The 24,805-nt window shown below is 39.1% G+C and overlaps 1 protein-coding gene across 1 annotated transcript in view; it reads right to left on the bottom strand.

Annotated features, from left to right (window-relative positions):
* The window catches only part of DNAH14 (dynein axonemal heavy chain 14), a 387,990-nt gene that overhangs the window by 292,355 nt on the left and 70,830 nt on the right, over window positions 1–24,805 (bottom strand). The window contains exons 13-15 of the mRNA XM_030887822.2: window positions 22,377–22,540; window positions 21,282–21,629; window positions 12,028–12,369 (exon numbers count right to left, since the gene is read on the bottom strand). Of these exons, the coding sequence (XP_030743682.1) occupies window positions 12,028–12,369; window positions 21,282–21,629; window positions 22,377–22,540 (854 nt within the window). The remainder of the gene's footprint in view (window positions 1–12,027; window positions 12,370–21,281; window positions 21,630–22,376; window positions 22,541–24,805) is intronic.

Raw genomic sequence — 24,805 nt, 5'->3', positions numbered from 1 at the left:
TAACCCATTAACCCAACACCAGTCCACAAAGTCCTCCACCTCACAAAACAGAGGCAATGATGCCGACTACAGGAGGAAAGCTGAGTCAGTGAACGCACAAGCATCTCAGCACTGGCAGGGGTCTCCACACGGCTGCTCCAGTTATTATGTTAAGTAATATTAAGGTTATGTTAAGTAATATTAAGGTTAACTATTATGAGTTGGAATAAATTGGCAATACTCATTGGTAAGAGTATGAGTTTATTACCATAGTACCTATAATTTATCGTGCACCTTTTCTGTCTCAGAAATGGTAGGTTTTTTACATACAGTATCTTACTCATTAAGTCCAAACAATAATCTTGAAAGGTAGACAATATTATACACAATTTTACAAGGAGATTCCAAAGTTATTAGTCATTTTTCCATGATGATTTCAACCCTATGGCATACTGAATTCCAAACATATTTTTCTGGTCCAATTCAATTTTGTATTGCCTTCATGAGACCGATGACATGCTTCCTTATATTAAATATGTATGATTGTACACCAAGTTGAGGACATTTTCAACAATAACTTCTAAACTTTACTGTAGTTTTCCCTGATGTGTCCCTTACTAAATAATAAACTCTTTAAAATTAAGAATTGTTTCATTAATTTTTGTTGTTGTTTTATATGCTCTAGAATCCAGGAGAGTAAAATGTACAAAGTAGTGGTCTCTTGAATAAAAACATAAAATGTTGTTGAAAGAATAAGTACACACTTTGATCATATTGTTTTATTGTTTAAAAAAACAGCAAATCATGAAACTGCTTGTAACATTATATTATGAGAGAAGTGGTGATTTAATAAACATCAATACCAATTAGTGTATAAAACTTATAAGCACAGTCAGACCCAACCCAGGGATATAGATGGCAGTCAACTAAAAAGGAGGGGAAAAGCAAAAAAAGAAAAGAGGATGGGGGAGGGCGGCAGGGCACTAACCCACTCATCTGGAGGGTATTGTTTATGTCTCCCCAGGAAAGGGAGAGAGGGACCACACCCCAACCTGGTGCACCAAGACTTGAAGGAAACATACCGGCATGAAGCAGTGAACCAGTAGAAAGGTCTGTGGGGCTGGTCCCAATCCCAGCTATGTGGACCCCCTCCCCCAGAAGAATGCACTACAGAGGACAGCGCTGAAGATACAGCTCTGGGAGAGGGGTGGAGTCTGCTAGAACACAGAGGAGCAAACTAAGAGGAAAGGAGAGAGAGCGTGGACCACATCCTGGCCCACCAAGGCCCAAGGATGACATTCCTGCTTGGAGCAGTCAATGCACTCTAGGGCCGGTCCCACCACAAGAAATGGCGTCCCTTCATTACCCATATTGCTACGGGGAACACTAGTGACACAGTCTGGGAATTGTGCCTGTGCTGACCCTACCCCCACCGTTCCCCCCATATCGGGGCAAAACACGAAGGGAGTGCACCAGAGCGGCAAGGGGAGCAAAGCAAAGAAGTCCCTGAGGAATCCCAAAAATAGACTTTGGGGGCAGGGCTTGGGACCTCATCAGATTCTATTGGAAAACATTCATAAGGTCAAGGTCAACAGACTGACCTGGAACTATTGATACACTTTTTTTTTAAATGGCTGTCTTCTATGTAAGATAGGCAGGATGAACAATCCCAAAAGAATGATCAACATCAACCATGTCAGGAGGCAGCAAATGAGTTCAAGCTGCACGGAAAGCTTTAGCCAAAAATAAGCCTCCAGGAATTGATAGAATAGTAATTGAAATGCTCAACAAGCTGATGAAGCAGTTCGGCATCTATGCCAGGAAAGTTGGAAGACAGTTACTTGGCCAACTGACTGGAAGAGAACCATATTTGTGTCCATTTCAAAGAAAGGTCATCCAATAGAAACCTCAAATTATAGAACAATGTCATTGTTATCACATGCAAGTAAAATTTTGCTTAAGATCATCCCAAAATGGTTGCAGTAGTACATTGACAGGGATCTTCTAGAGGGTCAGGATCGACTTGGAAGAGGATGTGGAATGAGGGATATCATTGATGATGTCAAATGGATCTTGGCTGAAAGCAGAGAACACCAGCAAGGTGCATATTTGTATTTTATTGACTATGCAAAGGCATTCAACTGTGCAGATCATAACAAACTGTGATTAATCTTGAGGAGACTGGGAATTCCAGAACCCTCCACTGTGATCAGTGGGAGTGAATGGACCAAGAGGCAGTTTTGTGAACAGAACAAGGAAATACAGCATAGTTGAAAATCAGGAAAGGTGTGTGCCAGGATTGTATTCTATCACCATACTTGTTCAACCTGTATGCTGAGCAAATCATCACAGAAGCTGGATTATGTGAAGAAGTGAAGAAGAGTGCAGCATCAGGATTTGAGGAAGGTTTATTAACAACCTGGGATATGCAGATAACCCTACTTTGCTTGCTCAAAGTGAGAAGAACTTGAGGCACTTGCTGATGAAGATTAAGAACTTCAGCCTTCAGTATGGATTACAACTCAATGTGAAGAAGAGCATAATCCTCACCACTGGACCAACAGACGACACCGTTCTACATGGAGAGAAGCTTGAACTTGTCAAGGATTTCAACTTGCTTGGATCCACAGTCAGTGCTCTTGGGAGCAGGGATCAACAGAGCAAAAGATGTGTTGCGTTAGGTAAATCTGCTGCACAAGACCTCTTTAGAGCACTGAAAATACTCTAATGTTAATAGATACTACTCTAATAACACTACTCTAAGAAAAATGTTAGTTTGAGGACTCATGTGGGCCTGATCCAAGTCATGGTATGTTCAATTGCTTCACATGCATGTGCAAGTCGGACATTGAATAAGGTCAACTGAAGAAGAGTGGGTGCAGTTGAATTGTGGTGCTGGGAAGAGTATTGCAATTACCATGGACTGAGAAGCTCTCTTGGAAGAGGTGAGGCCAGCTACTATGTGCTGGAATCAACTTGATGGCACTGAACAACAACTTCGAGAAAGAGAAAAAATATTTGCAATCATAATTTTACTGGTTCAGACGGGGGAAAGGTTTTGCCAATCCTATCAGCAGCCTTTGAATTCCGGTCTTCAAAAAATGACAGCACTCATCAAACTTATAAATGAAAGGGAGTTTAAGGGCTATCAAATTGAAGTCATGTGCTAAAATAAGCACATCCAGCCACATCTCTCCCATAGACTATCATTATAAAAGGTGGGCAGAATGCATGGAGAAGTTACTTGAGGATCCCAAGTGTAAATAGCATCATGCCCATTGAGGAATATGATTCAAAGTGCCACCAAACTGGTTACAAGTTTACCATTTTTCTCCACTATCATGAGGTCTAAACCCAACATACAGAAACTCTGGAGTGAGTTTCAAGATGCACAAAGAAACCCAGAAGGCGGCACTAGTTCTGACTGCAGGAGCAGGAAACATTTCCCGTGCTCAGAGAGAGTGTAGCACCTGTTTTACTCTCTCTCCTTCCATCTGTTCTCTCGCATTCAAGACCCCAAGTAAACCATGGTAGTATTTTTGGCTGTTAGCAACAGGAGCCTACAGGATCCAAAACTCTGAGAGAGACAAAAACTTTCCTCCACCCAAGTGAGCTGGTTCCCAGGAGGATCAACTCTGAATTGGGTTTTTCTGTGTTCTCCTACTGCTTTGTCCTAGGTTTGGAGGCAGCTGTGAAAGCACATGGCAGAACACAGTAACTGAAATCTCTGTTTTCTATGCACAGGGTTGAACAGAAGAGTCCCATGAACCTGGAACGTCTGAGAAGATGTGGGGAGGAAGGGACTCTGGAGGGTGCCACATACAGTGCTTATAAACTCCTGGTTGTAGAACTGAGCTATTTAGCCATATAAAAGGGTTTGACAATTTTCAGAGACACCACTGAGGAAGCACACACAATATAAATCTGGATAGCTTTGAAAATAATTTGAAACTGAAATGACATTGGAACCACGACCCAAAGAAAGTTGGTTGAAACTTGTGGCCAGGTTAAATGGTTGCTAAAACAAAAATACCAGCATTCATCATTCTCAATGAGGTTTAATTAAAATACAGAGTTCCATAACATGTTTAATAAAAAATATACAATCTAAAATTAATCTATCTACACCCCAAACCAAACTCCCTGTCATTGAGTTAATTAAGTATAACTCACAGTAACCCTATAGGACAGGGTAGAACTGCCCCTGTGAATTTCTGAGACTGTAACTCTTTACAGGAGTAAAATGCCTTGTCTGTTTTGTACTCTCCAGTGGAATGGCTGGTTGTTTCAAACTGCTGACCTGGTGGTGTAGCCAAATGTGTAACCATTACAGCACCCTACTCAATACACAAAGGACGAGGAAAATTCCACCGCATAAGGTATGGTGCAGTGAACTTACATAATAGGGCCCTTCTAGCCAAACCTTTATATCTCCTACAAAGTGGGTAGGAAAATGCAAATAGTGTGTATGAGATTCTAAAGTGGAGAATGGTAAATTTTGACAGCTCACTTGGTATAAAATGAGCCAACTCAGAAGCAGAAAAGGGGCGAGTTTACTCCAATCAAGAAAAAAAGAGTAAGGAGGGAGGTGGGTCCTTTAAATCCCAGGATCCCTGTGCCCTGAGACAGAGCTATGACGTAGAGAAGTGCGATACAGGAGAGACGGTGTTACCAAGAACACGGAGAAGAACTTCCCAGACCATACGCATGCAATCGAGTGGATTCCAACTCAGAGTGCCCCCCTCAGAACAGGGTAGGACTGCTCCCCTGGGTTTTGGAGACTGCAACTCGTCACGAGAGTAAAAAGCTTTCTCTTTCTCCTGTGGAGCAACTTGTGGTTTCTAATGGCTGACCTTTGGTTAGCATTACATATGAAGAAACAAACAAAATTAGGACATTTCCTGATTAAAGGAAATGAAGAGAAATTAAAGAATTTGTAATCATTAGGCCAATCTTAAAGAAATACTAGAGAGTTCTGCTAGGGAACAAAAAAATCAAAAAGAAAAGAAAAAAGACCATACCCTCCAAAAGCAGAAAGCAGAAGATAACCAAAGAATTATATAAGACATCATCAGAGGAATCATTTTGGGGAGACAGGAATTTTAAAACACGAAGAAACAATAAAAACAGAAAAAAATTGTTAAAGAATTATTGGAAGAAAACCTGCTTTATACCATGAAAGATGAAAAAGATATGCATTCAAGAATCCTAGGTAGCTCCAATCAGAAAACGCACCAAAAGAAAATAACCAAGATATAAAGTAATCCGACTTTCAAAAACTCTGTACAAAGAAAGAATCTTCAGAGTAGCTCAAGATAAAAAAAAATTACCTACAAAGGGGAGTCAATAATAATAAGTGCTTGGTCAGAAGAAACCAAGTAGACAAGAAGGCAATGGGTTGACATATAAAATTTTGGGGTGGGGTAACTGACAAAGAATTATATACCCAGAAAAATTGACCCTCAGATGTGGCAATGAAATTAGAACATTTCCACCTATAAAAGGAATCTGTAAAAACCAGGCCAACTGTACAAGAACTAGGAAGGGAAGTTCTTTGGACATAAGAGTGGCCAAAGTAAAATAAACTACATGACTGAAAATTAGATACATCAAAATGAAAATATTTACAAAGTACAGAGAATGAATGGTGCAGTTAAAAACTTTCAGATGGAGAAGAAGTCAATTCATTTTCATAATAAAACAATTTACTTAAACAGGATGAAATGATAAAATGACAGGGTGACCTCAAAGAAAAGGAATATACCTTTTTATGAAAATAAGAGGGAAACCATAAAGCAACATTTAGTAAACCCCAAAGCAACATCAATGAAGAAAATGACAAGCAAATCCTTGAACAAAATAAATACGGAACAGAAACTTATGTAGAAACCCCCCGCAGTGGTGGCACAAAAGCACGCACAGCAAAGTGACAGATACAAATTCAAACCTACTGATCTCTCCCTGGCATCGAGTCATCGCTGACTCAGAGTGACCCCCTGTGGGTTACTGAGACTGGAACTGTTTACAGGAGTAGAAAGTCCGGTCGTTCTCCCACGGAGCTGCTGGTGGTATCAACTTGCAGACCTTCTGGATTACAGACCAACGTGTAACCATTATGCCACCAGGGCTCTTCCCTATCGATAATTACACTGAATGTAAATGGGTTAAATGCACTAAGCAAAAACAGAAAGTAGTAGAATGGGTAGGAAAACAGAATAGATCAATATGCTGTCTACAAAAGACAGACCTCAGACATAAAGATGGTAATAACAAAAAAACTCTAAAAATAAAATAAGATTAGATATTCAAACCCACTGTTCATTAAGTCCATTCTGATTCAAGGTGACCCTACATAAGGTTTCTGAGGCTATATATCTTTATGGAGGCAGATAGGCTAACCTTTCCCCCACAGAGTGACTGGTGAGTTTGAACTGCTAACCTTGAGGTTAGCAATCCAATGCTTTCCTAACAGCACAATCAGATTATTTCCGATAAAAAAAGATCAGAGATGGCACTATTAATCTCTGATAAAACAGACTTTAATGACAAAAATTAACATAAGAGGCAAGGAAGACATTATGTCATGACTAGCAGGTCAGCTGAGTAAGAGGACATAGCCATAATAAAGATCTAGTAACTCAAAGCAAAATCCTCCAAACGCACACATCAAACACTGGTAGAACCGAGGAGAAGTAATTCACTCTGAAGCAAGTGTGTGAGTCTTTAATACGTCACATTCAGTGAAGGCTAGAAGAACCGCAACAAAACAACAAACACAAAGAAGAACTAAACAACACAATCAGCAAATTTGACCTCTTAGACACATAGCTCATACATAACACTCCACCCAATAACAGCATAATTAGATATCAATACTAAAATAATCAATAATAGGAAGATTTCAAAAAGTCATTTGATTTCTTAAATACATGGAGATTGAATAATAACCTTCATAAAAACCATGGGGTAATTGAATAAATGAAATACAACTTAAATAATACTTGAATCAAACAAGAATGAAAATACAAAGTACTCAAAATTTTGGGACATAGTAAAAGCAATGCTCAGAGGGAAATTTATAGTTAAAAACATGAAAGTAATAAAAATTAAAAAGTAAGTGCCCAAATCAACCCCTTAACCCAACATTTCCAACAATAAGAATATGAGTAGTGAACTTCTGGTTGGATGGTGAACTAAGAAAACACACTAAAGATACTCTCTAAATCAAAGCAAAAAGCCCAACGGAAACAGATATAGATGATAAAGCAGGAAGCCTGTACTTCGTATGAAAGGACAGAGCAGTGGATCAAATACTAACCAGGAGAAGAAGCCGAACAGAAGCAACCAAAGAGGAGACCGATAACTTGTTGACTCGCCTGAAGTCTCGAGGACCTCTTGGACTTCTGCTAGAGGCATTCTGTCCAGCCAGCAGCCTGGCACACAATGGTGAAGGATTAGAAAGGTGGCACTCCTTCGTGTTCCCTACACCATCTTGGTGACCAGAAGTATGGCCATTCCTACCTTCACCCATCTAGCAGCCAGTAACACCCATTTTGCCCTCTGCAATGCCTGCTCTGCCTTCACAGCCTTGCACTTGTGTGGGGGGAGATGTACCACCCCTTGTCTGGAAGCGTGTAACTCCCCCCTCATAATATCAATAAAACACATGATTCTGTATCCTTAGCCACGACTGCATGGGCTAGAAATCCTTTCATAACCAGTCACCCAATCCTAGTTGCCTTCTGTGCCCCCAGAATTCCTTCTGGGACAGTACCCTGACTTTAGGCACAATCTGAGCCAGTGAGCCAGCACGAACTGCTTCCAGATCAGGTTCCCTGACTCAAGATAACACTGAGGTCGGCGACAATGGCATTTAGGACCAGTTTATTACCCCCCCCCCCCTCCATGAGATCCATAGCAGGCATAGAGTGCTAACCAATACCAGGTGCTCTACCCTACAGTCTTTGACTTTCTTTGCTTTTCAGTTCATCTGTTGTTTCTTTTATTTATATTCCTTTTTTTCTTCTTCATTATTTTCTTCTATTTCTCTTTTCTTTTACCACTTCTTTCTCTTCTCGGAATTTGTTTTGTGGTTCTCCCCCCACCTTCCCTAGTTTTGTTTATTATATATCTATGTCTACTGCTATTCCTATTTTCTTTTACTCTTTTGTTTTTATTTTCCTTCCTTTTTCTTTTCTTCTTACCCTGTTCCTTACATTCTTGATATTTACCAGCTGTCCTCTACACATTAAAAAATGTTTTCAATTATTTTTATTTGGTTGTGGTTTGTTTTTTCCTGCCCTACAACACAGGAGACCACATGACCCCACAACACTGTGCCCTCGTGGTCCGTCCCTACCTGAACTTCCTGCAGCTATATCAGCTAGAAATCCATTCCCCAATTCTATACTACTAGATCATTCATAGAGAGATACAAACATCAAGCCGAACAGACCTCAACTGCACTATATGAGTAGCAAAGAAAGAACTACTCATACAATCACATTATGTATTTATATTCAACAGGCTATTGAGGCTAAGTGAGGTGAGCCATGGAGTTGACCAGAACCCAATCAAATGAAGACAAGATTTTTTGAGCCTGTGTATTGGAGTACATTGCTGCTGACTTTATGGATGGCCTGTCCTGATTTGGCTTTGCTTATGGATGCAGTCTCATAACTAGAATGAAGATTCTTCACACCAAAAAGCATGCTTGTCTCCTCAGAGCATTGGGTTGATAGAAATGGGCAGTATAGAAATTGGATACTCAAAATGGGAGGTGGGGGGTACAGGGGATAAAGGTATGAAGTGGTTGGCTTACAAACTTTCATGGGTGGGGGAAGATGCTGATAGGATTATAGGATTATGATGTAGGTATTCACATAACTGAAATAAAATATTTTTATTTTATTCACTTATAGAACATTATGCGTAAATGGGGCTGACACATTTCAGTTGCATGCAATGGGATGCTATATATTCAACTATGAAAGTTGTTGTGTCAGTGGGCTCCAACATAAGAACCATTGTGAGGATGGGGCAGGACTGGACAGTGTTTCGTTCCGTTGTACACAGGGGCCCTGTGGGTCAGCACCGACCTGACAGCTCCGAAAAGCAATAACAGCAATCTAAACTAACATGGTCTAAAGTAGAACAGAGCCATCACAAAAGAAGACATTTATTACAGCATTAATAAATTTGCACCAAAAAAAAATTCTGTTCAAGACAGCATCACTGAAAAATTCTAGCAAACAAGAAAAGAAGAGCTGATACCAATTATGCTGAAGCTATTCCAGAGAATAGAAGGACAGAACACTTCCAAATTCATTTTATGAAGAAAACATGTCCCTGATTACAAAACTATGCAAATAAATCACTAAAAGGAAAAATATAAATATCCCTCATGAATATAGATACAAAAGTTCTCAACAAAATACTAATCAACAGCATGAATGACATATCAAAAAGACTTACACCCTGACCAATTGAGATTCATACTAGGTATGGGAAAATGGTTGTACATTAACCATCACAGTCGGCTGCATAAATAAATCACATGACCATACTGATCTATGAAGAAGAGGCATTTGACAAAGTTCAAGATCCATTATTGACTAAAAAATACAAACAACTCAACAACAAGAATGAGAGGAAAATTCCTAAGTATAACTAATGGCACATATACCTAACAAACAGCCAAACATCATGCTCCAAGGAGAGAAAGTGAAAGTATTCCCTTTGCAAATGCCACAGAGTTTGTTTCAACTCATAGCGACCCTATAGGAGAGGACAGAACTGCCTCTTTGGGTTTCTGAAAATTAAATATTGACAGGAGCAGACAGCCTCATCTTTCTTCCACGGACCAGCTGTTGGGATTCAAATCTCTGATCTTGAGGTTAGTAGCGGTCAATGTGTAACTCGAGGCACAAGGACACCCTTTATCACCAATCCTATTTAATTTTGTGCTGGAAGTCTTAGTCACAGCTACATGTAAAGATAGGGGATTTAAAGACATCAAAACCAGCAAGAAAAATAAAACTCTATTTGTGGATGATATGATCCTATATGTAGAGAATCCTAGAGATTCAGCAAGAACATTACAGGAACTAATGGAAATGTTCAGCAAAGTGGCAGAATACAAGCCCAACATACAAAAATCAGATAGATGGAGACACTCAACCCAAAGGACTAATGGATCTCTCAAACATCAGTCTCTCCACTCGTGAGACCAGGGAAAATGGTGCTCAGGTACCACTACAAACTGCTCAGAAAGGGATCACATGAGAAAGTCCTGGATAGGACAGGTAAACCCCTTAGGACCAATAATGAGAATAGCGATACCGGGAGGGGAAGGAGAAGGTGGGAGGAGAAAGGGGGAACCCGATCACAATGGTCTACATATAACCCCCTCCCAGGGAGGCGGACAACAGAAAAGTGGGTGAAGGGAGACATTGGTCAGTGTGAAACATGAAAAAATAATAGTAATTTATAAATTATTGAGGGTTGGTGAGGGAGGGGAAAATGAGGAGCCGATACCAAGGGCTCAAGGAAAAAGAAAATGTTTTGAGACTGATGATGGCAAAAAAATATAAAATATAAAATATAAAATATAGAAATGTGCTTGACACAATGGATGGATGGATGGAATGTGATAAGAGCTGTAAGAGTCCTCAATAAAATGATTCTTAAAAAAAGAAAGAAAATCTTGGATAGAGTGGGAGAAAAATATTGAACAAAATTCAAAATAATAATAGCTGGGCCTACTGGTTGGACAGACATGGATGGAACCCCTGAAGCCTTTAATCACCCTTCAAGTCTAGTGATGAAGTATACCCATGGCTCAGTTTTAAGCCAAACAATACATAGGTCTACAAGAGGTGCAGTAACACGAGGGAACTACAAACTTCTCAGAATAAGCTCCATTTGAGGTCATAAGCTCAGAAGAGTTAGAAAAGAAGGGGGAATGGAAATAGAAGACACAAGAAGTGGAGGAAGTGATGTTGCATTATTAGTGGAGGAAGTAATGCACCCAATGACATGAACAAAATGTGTTTGAAATACTTAATGGAAAATGGATTAGCTCAGTGAACCTTTGCTCAATTACAATATATATTTAAAAGTATGAATGATTGTTGAAAGAAAAAAAAGTACATCTGATGGGTTTCAATGTCCATATATACACCTACTCCTCACTTATCAATTATCTTTATTATCTGACATTTCACATTTATGACAATAATTAAAAAATGCTATCAACTACTTTGCCCATTAGCAATGTATGTTTGGCAGTACTGATCCCTGAGTTCCTGATCGGGTCACTGACTGGTAGATGCTGTTTGCCAATAGAAAGGAAGCTCACACTGTATAGTACTTTCCATTAGGAGGGAAGACGGGGTGTTGGTGTACCAGGCAAACTTAAGGAGGGGTTTATGTGGGGTGCATGAGAATGGGATGCTGCCTACGAGGTCCTGGAAGCTCACAGGAGACTTAGAACTGGGCAGCTGCAGCCAGTGTCCAGAAGGTAGGTTGTCCTCGGACTTAGGGAAGAAACAGGACCTGGGCTTGGGAAGACACAGATCCTTGGTATTGAAAAAGAAGCAAGACCTGAGTTTGGCCCAGTACCCAGCTCCAAGGAGCAAAAGGGACAGCCTGAGCTATGTTAAGAAGGACTTTAGGAAGCACGGGTAAGAGTGGGCAGCCTCTCTGCTATTCATTCAAGTTCACAAACCGCCAACATTTTGAAGAATGATTATAATACAAATTCCCAGGTAAAGAATTCTTTGATTAAATTATTTACTCAAGATTCCACAGAAAGCAAATGACCAAATGCCTACATTTACATGAGACTAAGACTGAGTTGGTGATCAACTTAATATCACGTTTGATATGGTTAGAGGATCCACAAGAATAAAGGAAATCCTCAAAAAGATGAATTGTCACAATAGTTGCAATAACAGTCACAGCATCATGAAATGAGATAGGACTGGAAATGTTTGGTTATACATAAGGTTATCATCGAATTTATTTCTAGTGAAAACAAAAACTTACCTTTTCTTTTAAATTAATAGCGTCAGCCTGCAGGACAGAGATATATGCTTCCAAATTTTCTTTAAATTTAGAGAAAACAACATCTTTATTTGCTTCACTTAACTTCACAGCTGCTTTCAACTGACTAAATTTGGTGAGAAGGAGTTTATACAAGGCAACATTTTCTTCTGGAATAATGATCTGATAATACTTTACAACTGCATTAAGTTGAGCAATTGCTAAGTACTCTCTTTCTAATTTAGGTATTTCTAAGGAAACTTCATCCAAAAAAGTAAAATGGTTCACAAATTCTTCTATTTCAGTGGGTTCACATTCCAGTTTTCTCAACGATGATTCTATTTCCTGAAATCATTAACACATCAATTATAATTATATAATGATTTTCAGTATTATAATATTCTTTTTAACTTATCTAAGAAACAATGAAACATTTAGAAAAATTAAAACGTCTCTAGACATTAGTCTAAATATTGCTTAAAATTAGGGCATCAACATGATCAAATCTTCTTATTGTTAATTGAAGGAACTTATATCTCTTAAGTAAAATAAATGCTGCTAAAGCATAAAAGAAGTCCTATTATGAATAACTGCTTACAGAAATAAATGTACTATCAATAACAAGGGTATGACTGAAATATGAATAGGCAAATTAATTGATACCATTTTTTGAGTGTTAATATGCAAAGCTCTTTATATATATATGATTTCTCATTAAGTTTATGTTTGCCAAATAGGTGTTATTCTAGTTTCCACAGGAGGACACTGAGTCTTTGAGGAATCAATTAGCCTAAGATATGAAGTTCAGTGAGATGTAGAGCTATGATTCAAAGCTGTATGTGACTCTAAACTCCATTCTTCTCAATTATATTGTCCTTTTGTATCTATTGTAAATATGTAACATGCACACTTTTCATAAATGTATGTATATAATTCCATTAAAATGGAAAACAACTGTATTTTTTTTTTCTGTATTTCTATATTCAAAGTATAATGGTTATATTTTCCTATTTCGAGGTCTTTTATTAAATATTTATGCAGTCTTTCCAAATCAATATTATACTCTTTTTCAACAGTTTTATTGGCATGTAATTCACATATCAAACAACTCAATAGTTCAATCACATTAAGAGGAGTTATACAGAGGAAAGCAAGATGGCAACCAAGTAACTCTACAGAGACCAGTATCAAGGAGAAATGGAGAGGGATAATCTACACTTCCAGATCACAGGATTCTCAGCCTAAAGAGAAGTAGACACAAATTTATTGAGCAGCAACATCTGCTGATAGACCCCCTTTGTCATTGGCCCTTGGCACTAGCTGGCTGAGTGCAAGTTCCCAGTCTGGGAGCTGGCTACGGTGGCAGAGTGGCTGAGCTGCGGGGACATAGCCCTATGGCACCAGCCTGAGGGCTGATAGAAACACAAGTAGACCTGGCTCTCAGTGAAGGGAACTCCAGCCTGATAACCTAGTAGCGCTAAATCTCCAATAACAGCACAACCAATAACAGCACAACCAATAACAGCACAACCAATAACAGCACAACCAATAACAGCACAACCTACCCCAGCTGCTTTGGGATAACTCTACAGGGCAGCCCGGAGCAGGCGTAAATAGTGAGTAGACTAACTCTCCGCACAAGCCTGGAGCTCCAGCCCCACTTGGCACAACGAATCCCCCTCCCCTGAGGTTCAGTTCTGGGCACTCTTCCTCCTCTCTGAAGACACCCAAAAAGCACATAAAGAAAGACCATTTGCAGGCCTTAAAAAAAAAACCCCAAAACTTCTTTGGGTATTAGCCAACACACACCCGGTCTATTAACCAAGTAGTATCATAACAACACAAGTAGAAAGTACAACAGGGGTTTTATAAAGTACAGGCAGGGAGCTCGGGCCCGAGTTGAAGACCAAAGGAGTGAGGGCCCAGAAGTGGCTCTGGACTCACACACCTGGCCATTCACCAGTCATCGCATGACTCCCCAAGCCACTCGGATCAGGAACCTGCCCTCGGAGGAGGATACTGCTTCATTCCTCCCTCCTAGACCCCTAGGCAGGTGGAAGGGGCAGACCCCATTTTCCCACCCCAACTTGGTCACCTCCATCATCTAAATCCCCCACTTCTGGAGACAAACGAACCCCTTATTTAATAAACTGTTTGTCAATTTTTCTGACAATCTTTGTGGGATGCCATCATAAACGTAACCGAGTAATTTGTGTTTTTATGTTGCAGAACAAGACTTACAAAGTGCAGTTTGTGCTTGACTACTGAACAAAAGGCTGCCCTTCCAACCCACCCAGAGTGCTAGAGACAAAAGACCTGGCGACCTGCTTCCATAAAGCGTATGACCACGAAGAGCCTTTAGGACTCAATTCTAGCCTGCAGCACAGGCGCTTTATCTTGTTTCGTTTCAGTGTAATAGGATTGTTATCGGCTAAAGATAATGTATATAAAGCATTTAGTTTAGGATCTAGCACACATTATCTTTTCATCCACTGGTGGTATTCAAATAACTTAACTGCCCTAATTCACTGCCCTAATGATTGTTTTAAGTATTAAAAAAAGATATACCAAAATGTAGTTTAGTATTTCATGCAGCTATACTTAAACAAGACTAAAAAAGAGGTATACAAAACTAGCCTATGCTATGTTTTAAAATATTAATGAAAAAATATTAAGTAAAAACTGTGATTTAAGCTATTTCCATATTGCTTCTTGATTGAAGTCCTCACTTGCAATATTCTTCACTTTTATCCGAGCATCATTGGCTGTGTGATTTATCCTTAACCATCTTTTCGCTGGAGGAGTCAGACCTCATTCCTTAGACTGGTAGGTCAATTTTACAGTAGTCAGTGTGTTTGATGTATTGGAAACAGGTGATTACTCTGAGCATCTTAAGTCCATCTTGAAAAACTCCTTGCTGTTGCTGCTGAACTTGCAGCAATTGTTTTGACAATATCTTTAGCTCTTTAAACACTTCCACAAATTGCATAATTCACTATTTATATGGGAATTTGGGACATAACACAAAGCTGAAACATGACACAGTCGTTCTCTTGTTTGGCACTTTTTTGGGGGGTGGGGTGGGGGGGTTATGCTTGTTTATTGGAGTAACAAAGTCTAGACAATAAAAATATAGCATTTATCAAAAAGTATAATGAAGTGAATAAATACATATTGCTAGCATAGTTCAGTCTAATTTTTTATACTTTGGGGACAGAACAAGGAGTCCTGGTAGTGTAGTGCTTATGTGTTTGGCTGCGATTGGAAGGGACTGCAATTCAAAACCAATGCTCCTTGGGAGAAAGCCAGGGCTCTTTACTGGAGCCTCAGAAACTCACAAGGGCAGTGCCATCTTGTCCTAACTCTGAGTCGGCAGGGACTCGGCAGTGAGTTTTGCTGGCTACAACGAACGTCATGATGGGTGCTTACGTTACGCGGTTGAGCAGATGAACGTTAAAAAGGAGTAAGAAATCGCAACTTGTGATGTCCACATTGGTGGGCTGCCCAGCTGCCCACCTTAGAAAGAATCCTGATTACAAGGCCATTTCAAAAACCCATTGGAAATGTTACCCAAGTGGATCTGAAGGAGTTGTCAAAGCCAAGCGGGTTATAACACCAGGAAGGACTTTATTCTGTCCTTATGGGGCTCACTGGACTCTTATCCAGAGACGGAGCCCTGCTCTCCTGACTGGGAGCATTTTCTTAGGAAGCAGAATGGATTTGCAGGGCTGGGGACGTGGGTGGGTGGGTAGGGTGGTGTGTGTGTGTGTGTGTGTGTGTGTGTGTGTGTGTGTGGCTCTTTTCATGTTCCCCAGGTTTCTTTGTCTTTGAGCTGCATTTCGCTCCTCAGGAGCAGTGCTTTGTCCCTGCTTCAGCAGAACTAAAATAAACAAATAAACAAACAAATAAATAATTATGTGTTGGTTCTGCTGAACCGGTGGGAACGGGCTAAATCCCACCACTGCTTTCACATAAGAGACTCCTTCCTTTCTTCGATGCTTTCTTAAACTCCTTGCAGCATTAAAAACTGCTAAAGATTTCTTTTTCAAAATATTCTCGTTTTCTTCTGAATACTTTGTACTATATTTTGCAGGCTCCTCTTCCTCTTAAAATGCTGATTTTCTTCAGGCTGGTGGTGTCTATCTCCTCTGACTCCACACACATAAACAAGGGAGTTCTCATTTACAATGACCATTTGTACGCCAATAATTCAATCTTCGCAATGTAGACCTTTATCATGGTATCTAGGCATGCATATCTGAACATAGAATATGTGTATAGAGAGTGTAAAATATGGGTTAAGTAAAAAATATACATTGCTAAGAAATCATAGATACCTTTATTAAACAACCAGATGAAAATGTGAAGCTAGGAATTCTCAACATATCCTCCATCTAGGTCTATCCATTTCTAAAGGTGATGTTTCCATCTCTCTTACCACTCTCTGTGGAATTCTGCACGCTTAGATTTATACTATATGCAAACAATTTTGACTTTCTCCAAGGACTAACATTGTGTTCATTTTAAATGTTATTTGAGTTTTGAGAACAAAAAGAAGTCTCATGGGGCAAGATCAGTGCTGTAGGGTGGATGAGCTAATGTTGCCTAACAGAATTCTCATGGGATAGTCCTTGCTACCTTTGAAGAATGAGCAGGTTCATTGTCACAATAGACAAAAAAAAAAAAAAATCTAGGTTCAACTACGCTGGCCTTTTTCTCACCAATACATTTTTTCATTTCTCTTCAATTTTCTTTCTAATAGGTCCTAATGATTTTCCTATGTCCTCTGAGAAAATTTACCTCTACGATCCCAAAATGCACTTGCCATAACTTTCACACATCATACAATTCAGTATTTCGACCATTTAAGAAGAGTTGTGCATTCATCACCACAATTGTGTTAGTCTGGGTAGACTAGAGAAACAAATCCATAGAAACTCATATGCATATTAGAAAAAGAGGTTTGTATACAAGAGGAATTGAACATTGAGAACACATCCCACCCAGTCCAGATCAAGTCCATAAGTTCAATATTGGCCCATATGTCTGATACCAATCTATAACGTCCTCTTCAGACTCATGAAACGCATACAATGACACTGAATGCAAGATGCTCACAGGCCAGTGGGTAGAAAGTCTGGATCCAGTGACATTGTAAGCATCTCAGCACTGGCAGTGGTCTCTACGTGGCTTCCCCAGCTTCAGAGGTCTGGTTGCATCAGGGTAGGTCCATGTGGTTTCTCCAGCTAAGGACACTAGCATAGTTCCATGTCTCTTGTCAGCTGCAATGTCTCCCAGGAAGTGAGCAGTGAAAGAGAATTCTTTCCTGCTTCCAAGGAGGAAAATACCGGCTTTCCCAGAATTCTCAGGAGAAGGCCACACTCACATAGAGACCTCATTGGCTATGATCTGATTGACAGACTAGACTCCACCCCTTAACTCTTAATCCTCTCAAGCCCTAAATTGACACCAGATTATGTAACTACCACAACAATTAATTCTGAATCTTTTCTTCTTTCTTGTACTTATTGTTGTTAGCCCTCCACTTCCTCCCAGTCTCCTCTGCCATGTTCCTAGGTAATTATTATTCCAGTTACAAATTCTATAGCTGTACCTATCCTGGATTTCATATACAGGAAAACAAAGAAGCAAACACATGAAACAAAATCAAACTCAACAAAACCCAACAACAACCACACAATAAAAGAGAAAAACCTCAGTAAGAAAGAAAACAGAAAATATTAAAGATGAGAACAAATTTAAAATGGGTCAAAAGGAAGATCGACTGATAAGGTATCATATTTTAACTGAACTATATCTGCCATAATCTACTTTATAATGCTGTCTGATAGCAAGACAATTCACAACTCCAGACTATGGTCAGAGACTGAGTCCGCATGCAAATGAATTTTGGGCTTCCATTGTCATTATAGCCTTTTGCAAACTGAGTGTTCAGAGTTTAAGCTCTGATACCATGCTCTCCTCTGGATTTGGATTTTAGTACTTATAAGCCCTGTATCACACCGGCTGGTGTGTTTCTCCTGTGATCTGACTTCTTTGTCTTGAATTTAATTGCTCCAGCAGATCCCCTTAGAAGCCATTTCTTTGAGTGGACTTTTACTTTGAAAGAACCCTCCTGAGACTAAGACAAGTGTATTATCAAGGCATCTTGTTTGAAGTCATCCACTGATCACAGACACTTGTTTGAACACATTTTGCTTGGAATAGACCCATGTATCTATGAGCTGGAACCTTGGTAGCACTGCTTTATGATCTAACCTTGTACATGAATATTTATAATGTCCTCTACTTGAACATCACACCATTCAACAAATATCATACTCCTTCCAATGAATTGTGTCCTTGCTGCCTAACCAACATTTGAAAGCATCAATTTATTGAAAGTATACATTGACATTCCTCATTTCAATCACCAAATCCTATTAATTTCACATCTTCACTATAGTTCAAATCCATATACTTTTCAGACGCCACACTGTTCCCTTTTATACCACCTCTGCCCATTTTTCACATCATCCATAGTGATCCTAACAAAAATTTAAATTGCACCTCAGTCTTTCCCTGCTTAAAACCTTGCAGTAATTCCCACAGCCTTAAAGTTAGTGTTCAAACATCTGGAACATCACCTGCAAGTCATTCTACCAAATTCTTCAATGTCACCTCTTGTCAATCCCTCTTCACAGAGAATTCTACCAAGAAAATGAACTTCACTCAGTTCTTCTGATGTGCCAGGCTCTTTCTGTTCCCATTTCCTGATGACGCAGTTATGTTTGCTACCAACTTTCATTCTCTTTCGCCTTAAACAAAGGCAGAATTTGTTTGGAATGCCATGCACTCTGTTAAGACCACGTTTTAAAAATGATTTTTTTATTGTGAATTATGTGGGAGTATTTACATTTCAAACAATCAACTTTGCATTCAACAGTTCACTCTCAAAACACTCACCAACCTTCTCTTGTCTGGTATTCCCATCCTCCACGGACATCTCTTCACATTCCTATGACCTCCATGCCCCCTTTCACCCGCCAGTACCTTCTAGTCCATTGCTTCTTCCCACCTTTGCCCTCCCTCTCTTTGGAACTTACAAATTCAGTCCCCTTTCATACACAAGACCTTGTCTTGATTTTTATCTGTCTGGCAGTGGTCTCATACAAATGAGAAACTTAGGGTTTCTCATTTTTGCTGCTTTCTTCCATCTTACTGCCTGGAAGGTAGAGATGATGGCTGGAGCTATTACAGCTATGATGGTTAATATTGTGTGCCAACTATTATTTCCAGTGGTTTGTCAGATACTGTGTAATCCCCTTCTACGTTGCGACTTGATAAAAGAAGAAACCCAGTGGGAAGAGTTGTTTTCCCGAGCTGTGGACTGAATCATGATATTAAGAGGAGATATTCTGGCAAAGCTCTTGCTCTTATCTGCATTGATCTCATTATTGTCTGACCTCTAGTTTTTAGGAGGTGAGAAGCTTCTAGGCTTCCTGACCCATGGAATTTGGAGTTGCCAGCTCCTGCAACCAGGTGAACCAGTAGTCAGCTGCCTGATTTACAGAGATTTAATTTTCCAGATGAGCATGCAGCCTGCTCCCTGAATCATGGATTTTGAATTTGCACCCTCCACAATTGCATGATCTATTTTCTTGCAATCAATCTGTCTGTCTCTGTCTCTCTGTGTGTCTGTCTGTCTCTCTATAAATATGACAATGAATGCATATTTGTGATATGAGTAAATAATCAAATGGTAAATACTATTATAAATTAATATTGGCGTCGAACAGATCACTGAAGACAAATGGGTGCATAAGCAAATGTGGCGAAGAAAGCTGATGGTGCCCAGCTATCAAAAAGTATAGCGTCTGGGGTCTTAAAGGCTTGAAGGTAATCAAGTGGCCATCAAGCTCAGAAGCAACAAAGCCCACATGGAAGAAGCACACCAGCCTATGCAACCACGAGGTGTCGAAGGGTTCAGGTATAAGGCATCAGAACAAAAAATCTTACCATAGTGAATGATGGGGGGAGTATGGAGTGGAGACCCAAAGCTCATTAGTAGGCCACTGGAGATCCCCTTGCAGAGGGGTCTCGGGGAGGAGATGAGCCACTTAGGGTGTGATGTAACAACGATGAAAAATACAACTTTCTTCTAGTTTCTAAATGTTTCCTCCCCTCTCCCACTTTCATGACTCGAATTCTACCTTGCAAGTCTGGCTAGACCAGAGGATGTACACTGGTACAGATAGGAACTGGGAATCCAGGGAATCCAGGGCAGATGAGCCCTACAGGACCAGTGGTGTGAGTGGCGAAAGTGAGTGGTGTAGAGGGAGAGTGGGTAGGAAAGAGGGAACCAATTACAAGGAACTATATGTGACCTCCTCCCTGGGGGATGTACAACCAAAAAGTGGGTGAAGGGAGACGTCGGACAGGGCAAGATATGACAAAATAACAATTTATAAATTATCAAGGGCTCATGAGAGAGGGGGAAGCGGGGAGGGAGGGGAAAAATGAGGACCTAATGCCGGGAGTTTAAGCGGAGAGGAAATGTTTTGAGAATGATGAGAGCAATGAATGTACAAATGTGCTTTACACAATTGATGTGTGTATGGATTGTGATAAGAGTTGTATGAGCCCCTAATAAAATGATTAGAATAAAAGACAAAAAGAAAAAAAATTAATATTGGTAATCAGATCGGAAGCACTATTGAGGGAGCTTTTCAGTTCATCATAACTGGTTTGCTAATATCTAGATCTGTCCTAGAGACAAAGATGAGTGACAGCTCAATCCAACTTAATATTACTGCCATCAAGTTGATTCTGACATAATTTGAGTGTTATTAGATACTTTCTTAGATCTGAAATCTGTGATCTGACCACCTAGAAGTCTTCTTCAAAAGAAGTCAGCCACAGGGGAACCTCATTTGTTCTAAAAGACCTATCCCATAAATTGTTTAAGTTTGCAGCCTAGTAAAAGATATGATCAAGAAAAAAATGAATCTATAACAATGACAGGTACCAATACATGTTATAAAGAAACAACTGGGAAATAAATTGGAAGTGATCTAGGGTACAATTTTAGATATATCGGTCAAAAAAGGTTTCTTTGAAAAAGCAACATTTGATCAAGGCATACATGAAACTAACAGATATTGGACTTTTCTTAAGATAATACTTAACATGTGTATTTTCTAAGTGCATATTTTAAAATTGTAATTTTATAAAATAGAAAATATCAAAACACATACCTCCAATAGATTTTCATTCCTCTGTTGCATTATACGTCGTAAAAGGATGTGGCACATAATTATGACATCATCAACAAATGGCAAACATTCTGATTGATAATCAACACTCATAACTTTGAAAATACCAATGCGTTTCTCAATGGTCATGTTCACAATCTTTGTAAGATATTTTCTGAATTTATTTAGTACTTTTTTAAACTGTATTGAAGTCAATTCACCTCCCAAAGATGACATTTTCATAGTCATGATTTTGGACTTTTCCACCATGGTACAATATTTCAGAAAGCTGTTGCTGTAAGAACTAACTTGTCCCATTGATTTACCAATAACAGTCAGGAGATTCACAACCTGCAGATAAGAATGATTAAAATTGAAGTCTGCAATTTTATTTTTAACGTTACAAAAGTAAAATCTAATAGTTAATTGTTTATTGAAATGAAATGTTTCTTATATCGATTTCATTGTGTTAAGAACTTCTATTAAATGGCTAAGTATGTGAAAAACAGAAAACTTAAAAAGTCTTAGATGAAAATTTTAAATATTTGGTTTTTATATTAGAAGTTTATCAAGCAGTTTAATTTTATAATTTACCTATTATGTGTGAGCCAAATACTGGAAATGCTTGCTACCTTATTAGAGACTATATGTTGTAGGCATAATCCTAGAATGGGTAGCTCTATATAACATATGTCCTAACCCCATTCCGAAAACATAGATGATTTGGATACCTAGAATTCTGACCCAAGTTAAGATGATTAAATATTCTTGTAATTTGAAAAAACTACCCAGGAAAATGATAAGTACATCTTTTTAAATTATAATAGGCTAATCTGTAGTAATCTGGTAAATGATAATGAAAAGAGTTGGAGCCATGTCAAGCAAACATATTAAAAAGCTATTATTATGAACTACCACTAAAAGAGAAAATTCATTTGCATATTAGATGCTGGGAAAGATACACAGATGTGAGAATAGGTGAGAAATCATGAAGAAGACTGATGAGGAGATAAGCTGGGAATGGTTTACCAACTGGTATGAATCATGGTAATTTCGGTGGTTTTTTGCTTCTTAAATCAAAGGAGTTCATAAACTTACTTTACTTTGATAGACAGGGTCCATTTCAAATAGGATCTGACAATCTGGCCATTTGATCTTCTTATGTATTCTTGTATTTTCTGCCTTAGTAGTTAAACCAATAATTGAAGCTGGATCAATGAAAATAGAGAGGCGAGGATCTTGGCACAGAGGATTAATTTTGGCTAGAATATATAATTGAAAATTAGTCTTTCCAGAAGTTTGAGTGTAAACAACACTTAAAAATTGAGCCAATCAGGGTGCAGGGTAGCAACGATGAAACATATAACTTTCCTCTAGTTCTTAAATGCTTCCCCCACACCCCCACTATCATGATCCCAATTCTACCTTACAAATCTGGCTAGACCAGGGGATGTACACTGGTACAGATAGGAACTGGAAAAACAGGGAATCCAGGACAGATGACTCTTTCATGACCAGTGGTGAGAGGGGCGATGCCTGGAGGGTGGGGGGAATGTGGGGTAGAAAGGGGGAACCAATTACAAGAATCTAGGCATTGTCTCCTCCCTAGGGGAGGGACAGCAGAGAAGAGGGTGGGGGGAGATGTCGGAGAGTGTAACTTATGACAAAACTATAATAAGCTGTGAATTATGGAGGGTTCATGAGGGAGGGGGGGTGGGGAGGGAGGGGGAAAATGAGCAACTGATATTAAGAGCTGAGGTGGAGGGCAAATGTTTTGAGAATGATGAGGGCAGCAAATATACATATGTGCTTGACACAAAGGATATATGTATGGATTGTGATGAGAATTGTATGAGCCCCCAATAAAATAATAAAAAAAAATATCCATAACATCTAGAACTGTTGAAAAATGAAGTTGATATATGTGGACTAGATAGTATTCTATACTGATGAATGGAATTTAAAGATAGCTGGGGACCTGGTGGCATAGTGTTGCCATGTTAGGGGGTTAATGGCAAGTTCACTAATCATGGATAATAGTTAATTTTATACTTTACCAATGGCTACTTTACCACTGTCTTAATAATGCTTTCCCCTAGACCTAAGACTGATGAGAGGAGTTGTGGGCTGCTAACAGCAAGGTCCGTTGCTTCATGGGAGAAAGACTGGGCTTTTTACTGCCCTAAAGAGTCAGAGTCTCGGAAAGTCACAGGGGAAGTTCCACCCTGACCTATAGGGTAACTGAGTCAGCATCGACTTACTGGCAATGAGTTTGGTTTTGGGTTTGGTAGAATCATTTAAGAGAATAAAATACCTAGGAATAATTTAACAAATAGATTAAAGATTTATAAACAGAAAATTATAATCATTTCGAAAATAAATAAAGGATCTAAATAGAAAGACATCCAGTGTTCATGAATTGAGAGACTTAATATTGTTATGACATTGATCCTTCCCCAAGCAATCTATAGATGTTATGTAATCCCTATCCAAATTCCATCAGGCTTTTTTTTTCACAACTGAAAAGGCTGATCCTCAAAGCCTTATAGAATCAGATGGAGATGTGAAGAGCCAAAACAATCTTTTAAAAGAACAAGGAACTAGAACTCATGTTTACTTATTTCAAAACACACTACAAAGCTATTGTAATTGAAATAGCATAGTACCAGTTTAAGAACAGACATATAGAACAATGGAATAGAAACAAGAGTCCAGAAATAAGTTCATGGATATATGACAAATTGACAGGTGATAGGTCCATTGAAGGGGGAAAGGGTAATGTCTCCAACAAATGATATAGGAACAAAGCAGATTTCTACATGTGAAAAATGAAGCAGAACCAGTAATTCACACTATCTATAATATTCACCTCATAGTGGATCATGGACCTAAATATGAGAATGAAAATCATGAAACGTTTCGAAGAAAACACAGGGATAAAACTTTAAGACCTGGCTTTGATAATGGTCTTTTAAGAAGAGAATGACCAACAAAAGAAAATTAGATAAAGTAAATATCCTCTCTCTATATATATATATATGTATATTTTGCATTGAATGATTTTATCAACAAAGTTAGGAGGTAACCTACAGAATGAGAAAAAAATAATTGGAAACCACATATCTCATAAGGGTTTCATGTCTATAATATATGAAGATCTATGACAACACAGGCTACTGGCTTCACTGGAACTGTGTCCCGGAATTGGGGCGAGTGCCAGATGGCAGCCTGGGAAAGTTTACCTAATGCAGCCTCCTTTCCATCAGTCTCCTAGATGTTGCAGCAGTACCATCAGGCCCACTCTACCTTCAAAAGGATAGGGACATCTATTCACTGGGTGCAGCAGAATGGATCCCAGGTATAAGGGAAGTACTACTGAAAATAAAAACAAAACAAACAGTAGGAGGTCTCTCACTTCCCAACCTCAAAGCCAGCTGTACAGTCACAAGAAGTCAACAATCGGTGCTGCTACAATGATGGAAAAGTAAACCAGTGGACTAGAACAGAGAACCCAGAATAAACCCAAC

The sequence above is a fragment of the Echinops telfairi genome, unplaced genomic scaffold, assembly GCF_000313985.2.
Source record: "Echinops telfairi isolate 266 unplaced genomic scaffold, ASM31398v2 ScPeMD7_7424;HRSCAF=8462, whole genome shotgun sequence".
In the NCBI taxonomy this organism is placed as follows: domain Eukaryota; kingdom Metazoa; phylum Chordata; class Mammalia; order Afrosoricida; family Tenrecidae; genus Echinops; species Echinops telfairi.
Note: the sequence above shows the minus strand (reverse complement) of the source record. Positions and strands in the feature narration are given on the sequence as shown.